Below are 19,501 nucleotides of genomic sequence, written 5' to 3'. Positions count from 1 at the left end.
TGAAGTACATCTACAGCAGAATGAAGTACATCTACAGCAGAATGTATGTGTGGAAACAAGTTGGACTCACCTGCAATATTTATATTGGCTGGAGTTGCATTGAGGGATGCAGGAGTCCTTGTTCGGCTGCTGTTCGAAGGAGTAATGCCTTTGGTGGAACAGAAAAAGTCAGTGTATAGTAAAACACAACCTTTAATAGACTCTTTCAACTGTAATTATCAATACCTGGCACAGGCTCTTGATAATGGTCTTTAAACCAACGGAAGAGCCCGTTCACTGTAGGGAAAATCTGTGAACGGTAGCGGAAACCATCCGGGGTGATGGTCACATACTCAATCCTAAATGAGAAAAAACAATGATTTTTGAATCTTGTAAAATTACTGAATTAAAAGTCTGCTATTCTGCACAGAACGTTAATTTTCTGCTTTGTCAAGCAACTAAAATACAGCCCCTTAAACAACATGTATACTCTGACAGATTAGTTTTAGGTTGAAAAGAAGGAAGTCACTGATAAGATTCAAGATAATTCTCCATAACTTTTGTACCAATCAGGTAAAAACTGGATAGACACAGAAATAGCCTCGAGTTAGAGAGAGATTAATTATCTTGGAGGTGTAAAGATGTGATTTTATTTAAACTTGTTAACTTTTACATTGAGAATTAGGGCTGGGCGATATCTCAATATTAAAAAAAAATATCAAGATAATTTCATATGCGATATAAAATGAGACTATCAATATAAAACAATATAGTCTCATACTCTACGTAGTTATAACTGTACTTGAAAATCCACCAGTTTTTCTCCCAGTCTGCGCCTTCACGCGGCTCCTCCTCTCTCTCACTGAATACAAACCCAGCCCCTCACCTGTGTCCTGTTTTAGTGAAATATCGAGATATATATCGTATATCGCCATTCATCTTAAAAATATTGAGATATTAATTTTGGTCCATATTGCCCAACCCTATTGAACATTTTAAACTCTGAATGTTTAACCAGTGAAAGCTTATTTACAATTTTTACTAACCACTTCCAACATTTCTAACTCATTGCATCATTGCAACCAATCAAAACAGAGGATAACTTCTGCTTACCGAGGTTTCCCACGAGGCTGGTAGCCCAAAATGAACTTTCCCGGCAGCTCCTTGCACGCTGAAATAAAGTAAGGAATGAATGTTGGTTTCTCCCTCTTTGACTTGATCAATACTTCCTCCATTTTCTACCAAAGAAGAGAACAGAACACAGGTCAAGACTTCAACAATGAGACTGAGACTAAACAAAGAACTTTTAAAACAAAAGAACAGCGTGCACCTCTTTGCTTCCTCCGTTACATTCCTGGAAGTATTTATGTCCGAGCAGATCTCGGGCAAAAGAGGCCATTGGCTGAATATACCGAGCGGTGATTTCATCCAGATCCTCAAACTCCTTCAGAGAAGTTTAAAAAAACAAGCTCTTATTAAAAATGCAGCAATCCTAACAGATACACAAAACATTTCCTGGTTGGAGTAGAAGCACAACAACTTGCTGCTAAAGAGGGAAAAAGTGGCTCACTTCAGTATTGATCCAGAGAGTGTGGCCTAAACTGAACGCATTCTCTTTGCCTTCTTCTCTCACGTCTACATGCTGATAGATGCCATCAGCCACCTGCGAAACATAAAAATAACTTTTAAAAGACACAGATTTACACAGCAACTGCAAATGTAATTTACATCTTTTATCATAGTTACAAGATTATTTTTTAATTTATAAAGATATAAACTTTCAAAAAAACATTTTTTTAGCCACCCAAAATATCTTCCAGTTGGATTGAAATTCATTCTCTTCCTTACTTTCCAAGTGACGGTGAGATGGTTCTCTCCTTTGCTGCTGGGCCTGATGATAAGGTCCCCCTGGTCCAGAGTCTCCATCATCTTCTCAGCCTGGCTAAAACTAATATTGTGGAAGTTGGGGTGGGCGATCACACGCTTTATGTATGCTGAGGAGACAAAGCATAAACTCGAACATAAATCATCTGTTATGATAAATGATGAAAGAGTGAACAATTCTTTTTGCAAGCCAAATCAATTTCAAGGGAAAAAAAAGAGGCAGTTTAAAACTAACGAGTTCGCTGCTGTTTCTTTTTCAGCTCCTCCTCATGTTTCTGGTCCTCAGCCTCTGTGTCAAAGTCGTAGTAACTGTCCTTGGGAAGCTTCCACTCGTTGCCCTTGTCTCCCAGATCTGAGGTGCGGCATGTGAGGTCGACGTTGAACTTCTCGATGTCGATCTTCATGATGCGGCAGTGAACCGTCATGCCCACCTGAAAGGAAGGGAAAGAATATAAACTTTGTTAGTGAAATTAAATATACAACCAATCAATCAATTAATTAATAAAATAAATAAAAATGTAACCAGCAACACCTTACCTTGACCCTCTCCTCTGGATGTTTGACCACTTTATCACTGAGAAACTTGGTGGGAATAAATCCCTGGACACCATTATCTAATCTGGTCCTGACTCCAATGGCCTGACCTGGACACGAGCCGCTGTCAAAATGATTCCACACCTAAAGGCAGAAAAATAAGATCTTTAGCTCTGAGAATGTGCCTGTTTTTGTCCAAAAAGTTTAGAAATGAAGAAACCTCATCTGTTACCTCACTCAGCTCAGGGAAGTTGTCCTGCTGGCAGAAAGGACACTGCCACAGACCTGTAGAGTCGTTCCGAATAGCCTGGTCATAGCTCTCTCCCTGAGGCCGCCGGTGAGCGATACCAGTTACCACACTGGTTATTAGCTTACCTAAAGGAAAATGAGGCAAAGACAGGAATGAAATGAAAAGAATGTTCTCAGATGGGTTTAGCTACAAGATACTAATCTTTAGAAAAGTTCTGCTAAAGAAAACGTGAGCTTCAGCGTTATGTGTACCAATGTAAAAGGTTTCTGGAGTTTCCTTGGTGAGCAGATTGAAGACCTCCTCAGTGTTGGGGACTCTGTAGGGAACTCTGAGGTCTTTGTACCTGCAGCTCAGCTCCGCACGGATGTCATAAAGTGTAATTCCCTTGTTGCCATAACCCTGCAAAACAAAACATCCATTATTAAGATTCGGTTAACTTTCAAAATCCCTAAAATACAATGTGGTGTTTAAAACCCCTTTTTATTTGGATCTAAGCCAAAAGAGACAAGTTCCAAGATGAGACATTTTTTTCTCTTTCAATTTTGATTTATTTCAATCTGACCAACACCCACTGACCTGTCTCTCAAGCTCCTCGGCAAAAGCATCCAGATCCAGATCTTTGAGACGTTCAGGATTTTCCAGGATCTCCTCCAGAGCGCCGGCGGGGTTTGCATCTTCTGCAGACTCATCATACTCGAGGGCATCGACAGCCATCTTACGAGCCCACTCATACGTCTCGGGGTGGACACGAGAACCATCTAGAACCTCTATGTAGGAGTCCGTACTGTCAGAAGAGTTGGGGAGTGGGGGGGTTGATTTATGATTTACTAGCAGCATACCAAGTTCTAGTTTATTAGCCTGTTAAATAATGGCATATTATGAAGTACAACACAGTAGTCCCTCGATACTTCGCCAGTCGAGGACTCACTCTTTCGCGGGTTTTCAATGTAAGATTGTACACGATACACGATTGGCTGATTGATGGAAGGCGATCAACCACAGCATTGTGCTGAGGGGCTGGACTGGCCGTTGGGAGAACTGGGACATTTCCCGGTGGCCTGGCCCGCTCAGTGATCGTCGAGGGGGACTAAAGGTTCAGTTTGGGTCATGCTCAATTATTTTAAATAAACAATCCATGCTGCTCATGCGGCACACTCAGTTATAAGACTGAACCCCCCACACGCCTCACTCCTGTCATTTTCCTAGACAGCCTCGGAAAAAGAAAGGAGGGGGCAAAGGATTTGTCTTATATCTGAGAGCGCTGCACGAGAGGCATGGATTCTTTATTTTAAATAATTGAACGCAACCCGAACCGAGCCTTTAGTCCCCCTTGGTGATCACTGAGCGGGCCAGGCCACCAGGAAATGTCCCAATGATCCCGATGGCCAGTCCGGCCCCGGGATTGGCTCAGTAACCGTAGCATCAATCTGTCTGCTCTCTTTCGCTGTGCTCTTTTAGAGCATTTAGAACATTGTTAAGAACATTACAAGAATGTGAGAAGGGTTTATAAAGCCTTAAAATATATATAAATACTAAAATAAATATAACGTCCCTACTTTGCGGATTTTCACCTATCGTGGGGGTATCTGGAAGGTAAACCCCGCGATAAGTGAGAGACTACTATATAGCAAACATCTGAATGGTTTATTGATGTACACCAAAGTTAAAAGGTACCAACCTGTCACCAAGAGATGCTGTGTCAATCTTGATGAAACCAGCACAGTTAATAAAAACTTTGGGTCCCATGTGACACATGGTGACCAGCTGCGTTCTGTTTTCCAGACGTGTGTTGTTCTGCTTCAGAATCTGCACCAATAAAATAAACACAATGACTTGATAGTTTGCAAATATAGGATTATAATGAAAGTTGACAGTTTTGAAGAAAGGTCTTCACATGATCATGCAAATTTCTACCTTGAGAAGGTGGGCACCCTTCCTCGGCCCCAATCCACAGACATACTGGACCAAACTCTGGGTATGAGGATGGGCGATCGCCCTGTTCACGTCAACACCGACCTCGTTGACACGGTTGATAAATTCACAGTAAAGTGCGGTGAGCAAATCTTCCTTCACTACATGTTCCTAGAAAACAATGTGTTTTAGAAAGATGCGTCACATTTACAGGGGAAGAATCTACGGTTAATCTAGCAAATAAAATTTGTGTGGTAGAAAATAATAAGCCCAAACAATCCAACTATTATTTATTCAGTCACTGCCCCAAATGCCTTTCATCAACGTCTCAGAAACTGTTGTAATGCTGCTTCTGAGGAAAGATTAATGCTCTAACAATAACAATAAAAATGCCCTCAACACAATCTCACCTGCAGCGGGTGTAGTTTGAGACACAGTATGTCGTCATCAGTGCTGCAGACCTGAGCATATTCTATTAGAGGATCCTGAATCTTTCTGGCTACTGAGACAGCCTGTCGCAGCAAGGGAGGATAGTCCCTAAAATCAGTCTGCAGAGAGAGACAGCAGCAGGTTCAGAGGATTGAAAGCCACACCTCAGATCCAAGTTCAACTGTTTAAAACCACAGTCTCTTTTGTGTTTAGTAATCGTATGCACGATGAATGCGGAGCATAGAATTTACCTCTGACTTCTTGCTGTTCATGTAAAGTGTGGCCAGTTCATTGTCAACCAGTTCCACTCCCACAGCAGGAAGAGACGACTCCTGCTCAAGTTCACTGATAGTCCTCTTTATATCCTCCATGATCATTTGAGCATCTCTGTACACACACAGAGCGTTTTTAACATTTCAAAATTTGCACAAAATGAAATAGTTTAGAAGTCTGCATGTGGTTTAACAGCACACACAAATACAGTGATTTTAACTGAAGTCTGTGATGGAGGAGTGCTTGTACTGTATTATTCAACCACCTTTTTTGCTTTAACTACAGCTATGCTATGAAAAAAACAGTGTAGCTTAAAAACATGTATACAGTAAAATCAAATCAACTTCTTACCGATTTTCCCCAGCTACAGCGACCACATGAGGTTTCTTGCTCGAGAGAAACCTCTTAAGATTTTCAATGTCATGTGCCTGTAGATAGTACAAAGTAGTACATGTCTCAGAGATATAGTGACTGATTTATTTTGGCTGTTTATCCACAAACACATCTGCAAATTGCACAGTACTAAAGTCTGTACCTTTCTCTCTCTTTCTTCTTCTCTAAAGGCGTTCCTTCTCTTCATGAAGTAAGGCAAACGAATGAAGTCCACCACCTCTCCATCCCCATTGATCAAAGCACAGAAAACTGGCGTGTCTCTGTCAGAGCAAAGATCACAACAAAACTAATAAAACTGTCACAAAAACACGTTTTTCTTTAACTATACGAGCACAGTAAATACTGTTTTACACACAGTTCTGTTAGTACCAAAAACCCTGCATAGAGAAATATTCTGCAGTAAACATACCTGCTGGGTGCGAAGGCAACACCTAGCACTCGTATGCCTTTTCCCTGACTCTCATCCATCAGGTCGTCATCTTCCTCAACCTGTTGATCTGGCCTGTATGGAGCCACCTTAAGCCAGTTGTACAACCGGCGACAGCAAGACTTTAACGACAAAAGACAAACCTAATGAGTTAACAGGTTACACAGATATAAATTACACAAATGTGAATTTGCCGTGATGATTATTTTATAGTGAAATGGAAAACTATTATGGTAAATTTTACAACAAATTACCTTAACAATGCTCTCTTTAGCTTCAGTTATCAGTTTGCTTTTTAACTCCTTGGCCATCTGAGGGTAAAGAAACTGATTGAGAGATCTCTCTATGGCTAAAGTTCGCTGCCTGTTCCACTCCTGGACCTGGTGACTGAACTCGTCTCTGTAGTAGAACTGCTTGATCTCATCGAAGTATGTTTGGTCCCCGGCATAGCTGAGAAACAGAAGAGAAACAAAAAGTGTTTGGAGAAAAGAGAACTTTAACATTTCCAGTCACAACTAAAAGCAGTACAGTTTACTGACAGAACAATAAATAACATATCGAGCTTCTGTTTATATTTGAAAGAAATTAAACTCTGAACACATACTTAATTGGTTCTACAGGATGTTTGCTAATTAATGACATGTTGGAACTAGTTTAATAAAATAAATGGCAAAGAAAACGAACAGTATCCATAAAGTCTATTTAAAATTACAAATTAAATAAAATTGGGAATATTCACTAAGAAAATAATCAAAATGATCAATGTCTACTTACCCTTTGACACCTATTAGATCTATACAGACATCAATGGAAAGAAGGCCCTCCTCCTCTGCCAGACACATCTTCAAAAACTGATCCCCATTCAGCTCTTTTACAGCCTTATTCTTTAGATACTTGAAGGAATATGCAAAGTGAGCCTCGTCTATCTCCTATTGGAATAAAAAGGTTGCATTTAGAAAAGTAATTTATTGTGAAGATATACATGCTTCCAGTATATCTCTGCATTGAAATCTTTCCATACCTTTTTGCCCTTCTTCGTAGGTTTGATGTTGATCTTGGCCCTCTCCTGGAAGGTCTGACGAAGAACGTGTCTGACTAGAGGTTCCCGAGCAATCTGCATGGCGACCATATACCTGGTTCCTTCCAGCACTGCCTCAGGAGTCTGGAACTGACTGCAAACATAATCTTTTGCCAGCTCCAGTGGCTCGGCAGGGAACTGCTCTGTCTCGTGACGTTGGTAACTGTCCCTCAGATTCTCTCCAAACTGTTCTGGAGTTAACCCAAACTTTTTAGCCAGGCCATCTGTGGGAAAAAAAAAAAAAAAAAAAAACAAGTTTAGAGGTAACAGTAATGAAATGTGAACCCAAAAATTGTGACGTCCAGCGTAAGAGATGACTAACCAAGTCCTACGCTTTGACAGACGCTGTACATGTCTCTACGAGATGCCAATTTCAGGTCAGGCCCTTTCTGCTCCTCCTCCTCTTCAACTTCAAGCTCTTCCTCTTCACCTAGAAATCAAAAAGCAAATGGTCAAAAAATAAAAACATTAAAAAAAGGCTAATGAGTTTTCAGAGACAAAAAAAACAACAAAAAAAACTATAAAACTCCACTCATAATTATGAATGGCCATCATCCATTTTACCATCTTCTGACACTTTAATCTTCTTGAGCTTCTTCTTGTTGGCTTTTGCAGTATTTTGCATCTTGGGGATGTCTCGTCCATAATAGAGCAAGAAATGATGATACACATCGCTCAGTTCTTCTAGAGTCTGCACATCTTTCAGCCTTCAAAACATAATAAATAATAAGGAGTTAAACAAAAACGTGGAACTATTAATTTTTTTTTTATAGATTTTGTGGTAATTTTATCCGACTCTTTTCTTTGTGTAATCATAACTACGGTCAGGCTGCAGAGATGTGGCACTGTACCTCTCCATGTCAGCCGTGTCCAAAGGACGAATGCCATCGGCCAAAGGTTTGTCAGGATCAGCAGAAATCTGCTCAAACTGGAAGGCCTGCATCTTCTGAAACAGCCGGGTCAGGTTCTGTTTCCTGGTCTTCAGCTGAGTCCACTGTTGAAAGAGGAAGAGTGTAAGACAAGAAAATAATGGTGGGACAATCAAGACACTAAAATCAATTGATTTACAGCAACTTTTTTAACCTCACAATTTTAAAATCAGTGAGATAGGAAAATGCTTCAGATTAAATAAAAGTTTCATTATTTTGGAAATCCAAAAAAGTTAAGTCTGGTCCTCTGGACATTCAAAAAACAAAACAAAGCAAAACAACAACAACAACAAAAACGTAGAAACGTTTCGTCTTTCATCCGAAAGTCTTCCTCTGAGACAGAGGAAGTCTTTTGGATGAAAGACGAAACGTTTTTATTTATTTTTTTGGTTTGTTTTGCTTTGTTTTGTTTTTTGAATGTCCAGAGGACCAGACTTAACTTTTTTGGATTTTTCTACCTGGATTATTGAGCATGCATCAGGATATTATTTTGGAAACTTAACTTTGCAAATGTACTTTTAATGCACACACCGAGTCTTTCAAGTCATATATAAGTTACATTAAATATGACAAAAGTGTATTTGAGAACGCTTACTTTTTTTCTTTTGAAGTTTTCAAAACCTTTACTGAGTTCTGGCTGACATTTTGTTACTTCTTCCACACACCTGAATTATATTTAAAGCAATTATAATCTTGTGAATATGATAATTATAATTTGTTTTTGAAATAGATGCTTAAACTCATTCCACTGGTCTTGCTGTTTTAAAAAATAAAATAAAATCCAAACAAATTAGCACAAAAATGTGTAAAGGACTAAGTTTATTACTCGCAAGAAACCTGAGATGGAATTTGTACATTAAAATGACAGAAGCAAATGATTTGACAGTTAAGAGCACAAATACTGTCCAAATGATTACAGAAGTTACTGAAAGTTTTAGTGTAGAGACTCAAAGCTCTTTAGATAAATAAGGCATACCTTTTCATCCCACTGCCACACCTTCCACAGATCGTTGATATTTAGTTCTGGCTCCACGTACTCTTTTCTGTAGAAGGCTATGAATGGAACCTGACAAAAACAAAAAAAAGGCAACTGGATTTACATAAAATGATCTATGTCCAAGATTTAAGGTATCCCAACAGACTGCAAAAGCCTTGAAGCTTGATAATCGAATAAAACTGTACCTCAAGAAGTTGATTCCTCATGAAGTTGAGAGCCTCTTTGATCTTGGCGATGGTGCTGGGCCCCTTCCTACTGAAGTTTGTTGTTGATCCTCTGTCAAGATAATCTGTGCTTTCCTGTCATGGAAATAATTGGAAATAAAAAGAGAACAAAAATTATGATAAACAAAACAAAGAACCATAATAAGTATGATGTATAGTTAAATAAAACACTAGAGAAGGGGTCCCAACCGCCGGGCTGGGGACAAGAACCGAGCCATAAAGAAAAAAAAAAAACAAAAAAAAAACGATTTTTTCCCCTATTTTTGTTAGTCGGTATGGTATTTTATTTTTAAAAATTCGCCACTTCTGCCCATGCAATTTTGGCACTTGCTTGATTATCGCAGTATTTTTCGTACGCTAGTAGGCCCTCAAACTAACTTCAGCAAATTGAGTAAACAACAAATGTCTCTGGAGAGTTTCTTTGAAAAAATGAGAAGGCCTAATGATGAGACCGCAGAAGGCTCCTGACACCAAAATAAAGCTGCATTTAAAAAAAAAACCAAGAGTCAAACTTCAATTATGGGTTCATCACATCAGGTGAGTCACATGCTCAGATTATGAAATTATAATTACATTTAAACTATAGGTAATAACTTAATTTAATTATGATGCACTTTATTGTGTATTGTTATGCGTGTGACCCCCGCCCCCAACCCCCTCTCCCACAGCCAGTCTGTGGAAAGAATGTCCTGCATAAAACTGGTCCATGGTGCAAAATGGTTGGGGACCCCTGCACTAGAGGACGTTCTGGTCACATCACCTTGTGATTCACTGCAGCAACGGCGGCCATTACCTAAACAGTCTAACGTTTGCACTTGGCGTTTTGACTAAAAAGCCAGCCTATGTAAAAAATGTCAAAAACAATAATAAAAGATATGTAATATAATAATGTTAATAATAATGTAATATTAGAATGTATGCAAAAATGCCAGAAAGCTGTGTGTGCTAAGGATATAGCAACAGAAGAATGAAAACATCAACACGTCTCCTTTCATGTCAGTAGATTTGTTCTTGATGATAAACTGACCTTTGACCTCCATGTGAACTCACTTTGTAAAAAGACCCACCAAAGAATGTATGTTTATCGGAAGCTTTGTGGTTTTAATGTTGATTCAACTTTTATGAGAATGTTTTATTCATGTTTTATTGAGTCTATTTTAACCTTTACCTTCATCTGTTGGTTTGGACTTTTGACATGTAAGAACAGGAGCAAACTCTCGGGGATTGTCAGGATATGCAGCAAAACTGCTGGCATAGACCTACGGAACCTCGCTGACCTACACAAGGTGAGGTCAGTGAATAAGGCCAGACAGATTCTGGCAGATCCTGATCATCCACTCCATGATGAGTTCAGGTTGCTTCCATCTGGACGCAGGTTTCTGCAGCCCAGATCTAGAACAAACAGACTGAAAAACTCTATCATTCCTGTAGCAATCAGGTTTCTCAATGAACACTAATATCAATACTGTTACTTTAATGTCTTAATGTCTTGTGTGTATATATATATATATATGTATGCGTATGTATATATGTGTATATGTGTATGTGCATGTGTGTGTATATGTACACATCTACTGACTGTGAAACTAATTGCCCCTCGGGAAACACGCATCACTGCAATTAGCTGCAGTTAGTAGTGCCTACATGTAAACAATTTGAAAATCTTATTCAACTAGTTAAAAAGTCTTCAGAGAAGCCAGTCATTAATTATTGACCGACTTCAGGTCTAGTTCAGACGTCATTAGTTATACACAATATATTTCCTCATATAACATTAAGCTGTTTTACATGACTGTTGAATGAAATTAAGATTAATTACGAAATATACTGTTATTGTAAAGATGTAAAAAAAATGATTTGTGACACAGATTCAGTTAGGCTTGCTGTTTTTGTCAGTTTTGGACGCCATCTTAGCTTCTCCACAATGTCACAACTGTAAACAATGGGCGGAATGAGCATTGCACAATTTAGTGGTATTAGATAACTCTATGGTATGATGTCTGAAAAAAACAAGGAGATAAATATTCTTAGTTTGTATGCAGCCTTCTCAATAACTTATTGAGTAGGAGGCTAACGGCTCAGAGTAGGAGGCTGGAGCCGTTTCCCAACAACAACAGGGATGTTCTGTGCAGTGAAAGTGTTGGTGAACACAGACTGTTTAAACTGATCACTGATGAAAATGCCTTCCCAGCATCACAGGCATGACAAGAGTTATGAATTCATAATCATCAGCAGCAAATCAATTTTGTAAAGCGAAATAACATACATTTTCAAGAATCTAATAAAGAATTATTTCACAGTGAATTTATCTATATTCTTTTATCTTGCAGCAGTCCCAGCTGAATGCACGCAGCTCAAAAACTTCTTGTTTTCTGTAACTACAGACAAGACCATGAAATCTGATCGACATCAAAAGCATCACATTGTGAACATTTGATTAAGACGGTTTCAACCCTTTAACTTTATGACTATTTGTGTTCCTCAGGGGGAAAATCAACCATCTTATTTAACTGCTTGAAAATACTAGTTTAATTTTTTTTCTACAAAAAATAGTCAAGTATTTTAGAGCTGTCTCAGCCTGAAATAAATATTTCTCATTTAAATGCCTTTTTTATTTGAACCATTTGTTTTTTTGTTTAAAAACTCTACGCTGTTTTTTTTTATTGACAAAATGTTTATTTTACGGTAATTAAAAAAAGGGTATTTTCCTCCATTAGTATGCCCTCTGGGTCAACAGCCACATCCTCCTCTGTTCTCCAGAGCTCAGAACTGATGCCTGGTCTTGTTGTTGTTTTTCTTTTACATTTTATTGTTGGATGTAACCGGGACCCTGTGTACATAATTTCGCTCCACCACATGTACCACATTAGGTGCGAACGACAATAAAGAAACTCTGACTGGTTCTGTTGGCCCACTCAGAGGGGTTCTGGACACCTCTCCTCTGCAGAGTCAGACCTCCTAGTGGGGCTCAGTCTGCTCTTCCTCTCTTTCCTCTTCTAAAACAAATCAAGATCACCCTTTTCATTAACAAGTCCACACTGTCTGACTTAGAATCTATTTTTCTCCTTCATGATCCTCTCCTCTGTCTGAGAGGTTCTGACTCAGCGGTTCCGTCCTCCCCTGGGTCCACAGTTCTATCAGCCTCACATTCAAAAATTGTCTCATTGTTTTGATTCAAACACAATAGAACCGACTAAACACTAAACACACTAAGTTACACTCTAACTATTAAATCCAAACACACTAAATATCACAGATCTCTCAAATCTCATGACTCACTCCCGCTGTCGTTGACTTTATCGTGCTGAACTCCATTCAACTTCCGCATCTTTATCTTCTTCATCTTGTAGATTTTTTGGTGCTTGACAAATAATTTTGAGCCCCCGTCGGAAAGGAGAGGGGAAGTTGTTTATCTGTTCGGGGGCATGGGAGGTGAAAGCAGACCATGATGGGGGCGTTTTGTCCCAGAGACAGCCTATCTTTGCCACAGCCTCTCACTCTAACGCACTTCAGATATGAAAATGACTTTCAAAAAAAGATGTGGCGTGGATTATTTATCATAAACTCTGATTTTACTTGGCCTATCAACAAAATTGAAAACTGTTGTGTATATTAAAGTCTGTACTTCTGACAAATTAAATGGCATCTATGAGACTGTGCCTTTCCCGCTAGAGCGACTGAAATTAGTCATGTGACTATCACGCACTGGCGCGTCGATTGACTCCAGGTGGGGTGTTTGGGGGGGAATAGTAAAGAGTAAGCGATGCCAGACACTTGAGCAGAAGGTGAAATTGTCACCAGCCGAGAAGGCAGTGAATATAAAGGAGTTTGGTCTGTACCTGCATGGAGATGGTTAGAGTGGAGAACCCATGTCTGAAGATCCACTCCGCTTCTTCTTCCAACTCATCCTCCTCAGCAGATTTAACAGGGATGGATCTCAACTGCAACACAAGACAATTCCTAGTGTCACACACATACAGAAGAAATATGTTCACTGTTATTTAACCAACAGACACACACCTGGAACCTCTCAGGCATGTCTGTGGACCGGATCTCATTATCTTGGTCAGTCATATGACTGCTTTCCAGCTCGCTGGGCTCATAGAGCTCAAAGATGCTCTTTCTCCCAAGCCTCCTCTTAGTCTGTTTTTTGGGTCGATCCCAGCTTTCTTCATCTTGATCTTCTTCCTCCTCCTCACCCTGATCATAGGCATCCACATCAAAGTCAGCAAAATCGAAGTCGCCACCAAAAATCTCCTGAGCTTCCTGAAGGGCTCTGTACAAAAAGGAATGAAGATCTGTAACCATTCACATGTACAGAAAATAGAATTTGATCGATGAAATAGGTTTTCAGTGAAAAATCAAAAATAATTTCAAAACTCACGCATCAGTGTATCCCGAGAACTTCTTGCCTCTCTTTTTGGTGATGGGTTGGCCATCATCATCCACAATAAAATCATCTATATCTGTAGAAAGAACATGCACATTTAAATGGCAATGTTTATTCTGCCATTACTTGCTTATTTTAAAACTGGTCCAGTAATCTTTCTGCCAACCTGACTCTTCATCCTCTCCTTCTTCCTCATCTTCTGGATGTCGAAGAGGCTCATCAACAGCCTCGCCTTCCTCCAGGTCACCTTCACCCTCCCTGTCAAAGATCTCATTTTCGATCAAGTCCTTCTCGTCATCGTCGTCGTCATCATCCAGTGTTTTTACACGATCGTATTTCTTCTTCTACAACACAAGATAGACACATTATCAATGCAATAAGCATATAATACACACACACACACACACACACACATACACATATGAATCATAAAAACACATCAAACTTGTCTGAACTCCAGCATAATCTGAGTCTAAAACTCCATGGTAGATTTTATAGACACGGGGGCAGGGGGTGGATGTACTTGTTTATAATGACACTTACTCTCCTTTTCACTTTGACACCCAAGTTTTCCTCAATGAGGTCAAGATCATCATCATCCAAGTCGTCATCAGTTCCTGTAAATACAAAATCTTAGTAACAGAAAAAAGCTTTACGATACCCCAAACTTACACTATTGAAATGCCCAACACTCAGACACAATTTTCTAATGAGACTTCTAATAATAAGATGGAAAACGTAGACATTGAGCCTACAGAGTAGCAGGAAAACATTGCTATTTATACACTCATTTGCTGTGAAAGCTCTGAAGAATTATTTGTTGGGTGTCATACATCTTTTACACATTCATATTTCATACAAACATTCCACTATAAAACAGAAGAATTTCCCTCTACAATTATTCATAATGAAAAAATAAAACCCTTAAGAGAAAAAAGAATTGGGGATAGTCTTTTGTTTATTTAAAAGATGCGACAGTATCACTGTAACCTTTGATGAGTCAAAGGAGGATATTAGTGAATATGACATATCCACCTTATTCCTGGGTGCTTCACTGTATAAATGATTATGGGTACAACTTCCTGTCAGACACCAGAAGTAGCAGTAAGCACTGGTAGCGTAGCATGGACCACGGTTCATTTTAAAGTAATTTGTATTCAGTTTAGGATATAAAATGCTGTTTTTGTTGACATTTATTTAACAACCAAAAAAATTACTAAAAAAGCCTTGCAGAGTTCAGATACCTGTTGTATTGTTCGCGGCTGCATGAACAACCAGATCAAACTAAATCAGTGGCTACAACAACAGTGTTTTGAACACGGACCCAAAACAAACCAAAAAAATAAGTGTTCCTGTGAAAAGTGGTATGGTTTCCACTGCCAACCCACAGATAAGAAATTATGAATAATGTGTCTGAAAAATCTGAACTTGAAGAAACCACCCAAAATGCTGTGTGTGCGCTCATTTCACTTTGTTGACAAACGGCTGACGGAGGAAAACCTGCATCCTACTTTGTGGCTGGGCTACAATAAACAACCGGAGACGCTGGACCCTCCGAAGGACTGAAAACAGTGACAAGAACATCAGGTATGATTTCAAATGTATGGAGGGCACAGCATTATAGTATTTGTTAGTCTTTGGTATTACAGTTTTCTCTGCAATTAACCCAAGCTCGTTGATGCTGGATTTTAAAGCTTTGGCTGGGCTCTATGTCTGCTTTAAGGTAAATAAAATTGTGTCCTGCCTTTTTTAACAAAACATGAGCTACCTTATTACTGTGTAGATACTAATACACTTTAGAGATTTTCAGGTTGTTCATCGCTTTACCGTCGGAAGCAGCCGAGTCATTAAAGTAGCTAAATATGCTACTAGGTGTAATCTGCAGCCACTTCTTCAGGTCGTTCTCCCATCCCTCGTCCTCAGCAGGCAGTGGTATGATTATATTGTCCTGTTTGAGCTCATACAGGCAGTGTTCCTACATGTTTCAATTAAATGCACAGTGCTTGGAGAAACTACATTTGCTAATACTGTTCACACATAAATAAATGCTGGTTCTGGTCCGCGCTGGAAGTCGCACCCATAATTCACGCAAGGCAGCACGGGGGCTAGGAATAAGGTTGATAATATGCAAACAAACAAGCTAAAACAAAAGGTTTAGTAGACTATTTATGCTTGAAGTCTTCAAAGTGTAGAAGCTGAATGTAACAACTTTTGAAAATAACACCCGGAGAACTTACTGCGCTTTTTACGACGATGCCTCACTTCCTCTTCAGAGTCACTTCCCGCTGCACTTCCACTTTTCCTCACTTCTTCTTCCTCCTCCTCTCCTTCATCATCTCCATCATCGATCAGTCCACGCAAATTTCCGTGTTCATCCTGCTCCTCTGGGTTGTCCGCGTCATCTTCTTCATCTGTTGTTAAATGACAGTGGTCAAAAGGCCAGCAGGTGAAACACACCCACAAGGCTAAGGCACTCAGATCTACCTTCTTCTTCTAGAAACCTTTGGGTCTTCTTTGGTTTAAGGTCCTTCTCTTCAAACTCCTCCTCTGACTCCTCTGCTTCGCTATCAATAAAGTCTGACATCACGAGTCTTCCTAAAAAAAAACATGTTCAAGATGCTTTTAGCAGACTTTCTTAACATAACATACTACGGTGTTCTCCCACACCTATAAAATACCAGTTTAAACTTTCACATTAAGATATGTACCGTAATCTAAACGTTACTAATGGCTTAAAGTAGCAAATAAAAAATTCAAGAATCTTTGTTAGAGCTTATACATGTCATATGTGTACAGTCTCGTTCAAACCAAGGATTATTTTAAGTTTAATACTACCTGTTCTCTTAATACTGAGACATAGGTAGACAGTAAATCACATATGTACATTATTTATCTGATTGTACAGTTTTTACGCAAACAAGTTGATATCAAGAATATTGTAGGGATGTGTTTGTAACCAAAATGTTAGTGCTTTTCCACTCCACAACTTCACATCTGCGTAACAACATATGTAACCAGTATGTCGCAATGCGTACACACCGAAGGAAATTAACAACAGGTAAGCTGCTTCCATGTTTATGTTGTCTAACGTTATTTAGATAATTAAATATTGTTGGCTGATGTCAACCAAAATGCTACTTTCACGAAAACCATGCGCAATACCGCTTAACAACAGTCACCACCCTTTTGTGAGCTAAAAATCTCATGTTGCTAATCCATGTAGCAGCATTAGCAACTTAGCTAGCATCAAAGTTTTAAGTATTTAGTTTATTATTATAACCATTTAGTTATTACGTCGACCTTTTTATTAAAAGGATAGATACAGTTAGCAATAAAAATTATGTTTTACCACGTCCGAAGCCAGTTGCATTAAAGAAAACCAAGGCCTAAACCCACCTTGAATGCTAGCTTGGCTTTAGCCGTACAACAAACAGCTCAAACGAACGTTAGCTAAACATCATTTGAACATTCCTCTCAAAAAAAAGACCGCAGTGAATTCAACTTACACGCCTCAGTGTGATGATATAATCCGAATACAATTATAATTGTAAATCACTTGTGTTGTGTTTTGTGTTTTCGAGCTTACACTAGTAAAGATGGCCGACAACAAGCAGCGTGATAATTTCCGGCGGAATTCGTTTCTTCTTCTTTAGGACAAAAAAAAAAAAAACCGCAACCGCTTTAGGCGCATTACCGCCCCGAAGTGGAATATTGTGTAGTGCAAGAAATAAACAAAACGAACAGAACACAAAACAAGTATTCAAAGTGCAAATGAAAATTTAGAAATGCCGGTTTTAGCCAATACCTGACAGATTACTCATAAGAGAAAATTGAAAAATCTGCAATCTTTTTGCTTCCATAAACTGATTTCTCTCAATACAATACAATACAATACAACTTTATTTATAGAGCACTTTAAAACAACACTGTTGACCAAAGTGCTGTACACTAGGACATACAAAAACATAAAAAACCCACACGTTAAAAATATGAAATAAAATAAAGATAACAAATAAAATAAAACAAATAACTTAGAGTCATTAAAACCAACATTTCAAACTGAAGTAAAAGCCAAAGAGAAAAGATGTGTCTTCAGAGAAGACTTAAAAACAGGAAGTGAGCCAGCTTGTCTGACATGCAGAGGCAGCTCGTTCCACAGTTTAGGGGCAGCGACTGAGAACGCTCGGTCACCTCTCAGTCTCCTGTTGGACCTTGGGACGACCAGCAGCAGCTGATCTGCTGACCTGAGAGAGCGAGAAGGAGTGTACAGCTGGAGCAGGTCGGACAGATACTGTGGGGCGAGACCATGAAGACATTTGAAAACAAATAAAAGAACCTTAAAATTAATCCTGAAGCGAACCGGGAGCCAATGTAGTGATTCTAAAACAGGGGTGATGTGTTCTCGTTTTTTGGTACCAGTTAAAAGGCGGGCAGCTGCGTTCTGAACCAGCTGAAGTCGAGTCAGTAATGACTGGCTCAGACCGACATAAAGTCTCAGACAGACAGACAGACAGATAGATAGATAGCAATATTGTAAAACAAAAAAATTTGCAGGCTTCAGTAAAATCTTCAGCAAAATTAAACTTATTACATAAAACATAGACCTAAATAAAAATTTTAAAAAAGCATTTTGGTACTGCTGCGATCACTTTTTTTGGCGTATACATTTTAACTCACATTTGTCAAAATGTGTGTAGATATAAACAATTTATTTTGTTTTATTTTAAACTTCTATCTCTCAAAGTTACATCATGTTCTTAAAATGATAGTCTTTAGCACAGATGAGAGAATTCAATTCATACGTAGCACCAAGCCACAACAGAAGTGCCATGTTGAGGCTGCTTTTATACACTGTATTTAATTTTTATTTATTGCTGATGCTCCCTTCTTCAGGAGTTGCCACAGTGAAATAAGTCAGAAGAAGATTTGGCATTTATTTTTATGCCGGATGTCCTTCCTGACGCAACCACAGATCACCGAGCTACCATAGCCCTCTGTGTGGAGCAGAGAGGGGAGCAGATGGTTGGGGTTAAGGGCCTTGCTCAAGAGCCCAGAGTGAGGCAAATGAGGGTGAGCTGGTGTGGGTGCTTCACCTATCCCACCCACATTTGGATGTGGGTACCGGGAGTTGAACCGATGATCTTCTGATCACAGGCACACCTTCTCTAACCTCTGCGCCACCACTCCCACATTTGTACATTATTATTGTTTAGCATATATCTTAGATCCTTGTATACTGTTTCTTTTTATACATTATATTTTTGCTATTTTGGGGTGTAACTGGGACCTTGCGTAAACAATTTCGTTCCACCTCATGTACCGCATGTGAATGACATTAAAGAACCTTGAAGTTATCTCAGGGCACTGTACAGAAACATTCGTAAGTTAATAACATTAATCATCTGAGGAGCAGACTGCTTTGAGTTTAACTTCATCACAGACTCTCATCTTGAGCAAGCATGAAGGCAACAGGAGAAATGGAAAAACTCCCTCAATGAAACCAGCTGGATTTGAGAAGACAGGGAGGAGAAACAGATACTCAATGGCGAACAAGAATCACAAGTTACAATATAAATTACAATAGGCCCTCGCAGCGCTTAGCTGCTCGGGCCTAATAATTTCAAATGAAAACTATTCAATTGTAACAATTCATTATAAGAAATGTGGTCAATTTGTCCTCCAGTAAGTATATAGTAAGTAAATATATGGCAGCATAACAGCCAACCATAACTTTAGGATTTATCAAAGAGGGAAGTCTTAAGCCTAGTCTTAAAAAGAGAAGAAAGGAAACAATATATATATA

General features: G+C 39.1%; 1 protein-coding gene across 2 annotated transcripts in view; it reads right to left on the bottom strand.

Annotated features, from left to right (window-relative positions):
* supt6h (SPT6 homolog, histone chaperone and transcription elongation factor) overlaps positions 1 to 17,335 on the bottom strand; it is a 19,925-nt gene extending 2,590 nt beyond the window's left edge. Inside the window, exons 1-34 of one of the 2 annotated variants that reach the window (XM_037687934.1) lie at positions 17,285 to 17,335; positions 16,183 to 16,293; positions 15,936 to 16,109; positions 14,242 to 14,315; positions 13,865 to 14,042; positions 13,693 to 13,774; positions 13,329 to 13,584; positions 13,148 to 13,249; positions 9,270 to 9,383; positions 9,064 to 9,153; positions 8,010 to 8,152; positions 7,723 to 7,865; positions 7,481 to 7,588; positions 7,102 to 7,382; positions 6,855 to 7,009; positions 6,335 to 6,530; positions 6,063 to 6,202; positions 5,796 to 5,913; positions 5,612 to 5,688; positions 5,239 to 5,374; positions 4,969 to 5,106; positions 4,562 to 4,729; positions 4,326 to 4,453; positions 3,224 to 3,431; positions 2,899 to 3,046; positions 2,630 to 2,772; positions 2,401 to 2,541; positions 2,099 to 2,294; positions 1,828 to 1,973; positions 1,550 to 1,642; positions 1,310 to 1,423; positions 1,093 to 1,217; positions 226 to 338; positions 71 to 148 (exon numbers count right to left, since the gene is read on the bottom strand). In XM_037687934.1, the coding sequence (XP_037543862.1) occupies positions 71 to 148; positions 226 to 338; positions 1,093 to 1,217; positions 1,310 to 1,423; positions 1,550 to 1,642; positions 1,828 to 1,973; positions 2,099 to 2,294; positions 2,401 to 2,541; positions 2,630 to 2,772; positions 2,899 to 3,046; positions 3,224 to 3,431; positions 4,326 to 4,453; positions 4,562 to 4,729; positions 4,969 to 5,106; positions 5,239 to 5,374; positions 5,612 to 5,688; positions 5,796 to 5,913; positions 6,063 to 6,202; positions 6,335 to 6,530; positions 6,855 to 7,009; positions 7,102 to 7,382; positions 7,481 to 7,588; positions 7,723 to 7,865; positions 8,010 to 8,152; positions 9,064 to 9,153; positions 9,270 to 9,383; positions 13,148 to 13,249; positions 13,329 to 13,584; positions 13,693 to 13,774; positions 13,865 to 14,042; positions 14,242 to 14,315; positions 15,936 to 16,109; positions 16,183 to 16,282 (4,606 nt within the window). In that variant the 5' untranslated portion in view covers positions 16,283 to 16,293; positions 17,285 to 17,335. Of the gene's footprint in view, positions 1 to 70; positions 149 to 225; positions 339 to 1,092; positions 1,218 to 1,309; positions 1,424 to 1,549; positions 1,643 to 1,827; positions 1,974 to 2,098; positions 2,295 to 2,400; positions 2,542 to 2,629; positions 2,773 to 2,898; positions 3,047 to 3,223; positions 3,432 to 4,325; positions 4,454 to 4,561; positions 4,730 to 4,968; positions 5,107 to 5,238; positions 5,375 to 5,611; positions 5,689 to 5,795; positions 5,914 to 6,062; positions 6,203 to 6,334; positions 6,531 to 6,854; positions 7,010 to 7,101; positions 7,383 to 7,480; positions 7,589 to 7,722; positions 7,866 to 8,009; positions 8,153 to 9,063; positions 9,154 to 9,269; positions 9,384 to 13,147; positions 13,250 to 13,328; positions 13,585 to 13,692; positions 13,775 to 13,864; positions 14,043 to 14,241; positions 14,316 to 15,935; positions 16,110 to 16,182; positions 16,294 to 17,204 lie in introns of both variants that reach the window. The other variant, XM_037687935.1, reaches the window with a different exon arrangement.
* Positions 17,336 to 19,501: the final 2,166 nt, after the last annotated feature.

Source organism: Nematolebias whitei, chromosome 14 (genome assembly GCF_014905685.2).
Source record: "Nematolebias whitei isolate Nwh7 chromosome 14, NemWhi1, whole genome shotgun sequence".
Lineage (NCBI taxonomy): Eukaryota > Metazoa > Chordata > Actinopteri > Cyprinodontiformes > Rivulidae > Nematolebias > Nematolebias whitei.
The sequence above is the reverse complement of the archived record's forward strand: the minus strand, read 5'-3'. Positions and strand labels throughout refer to the sequence as shown.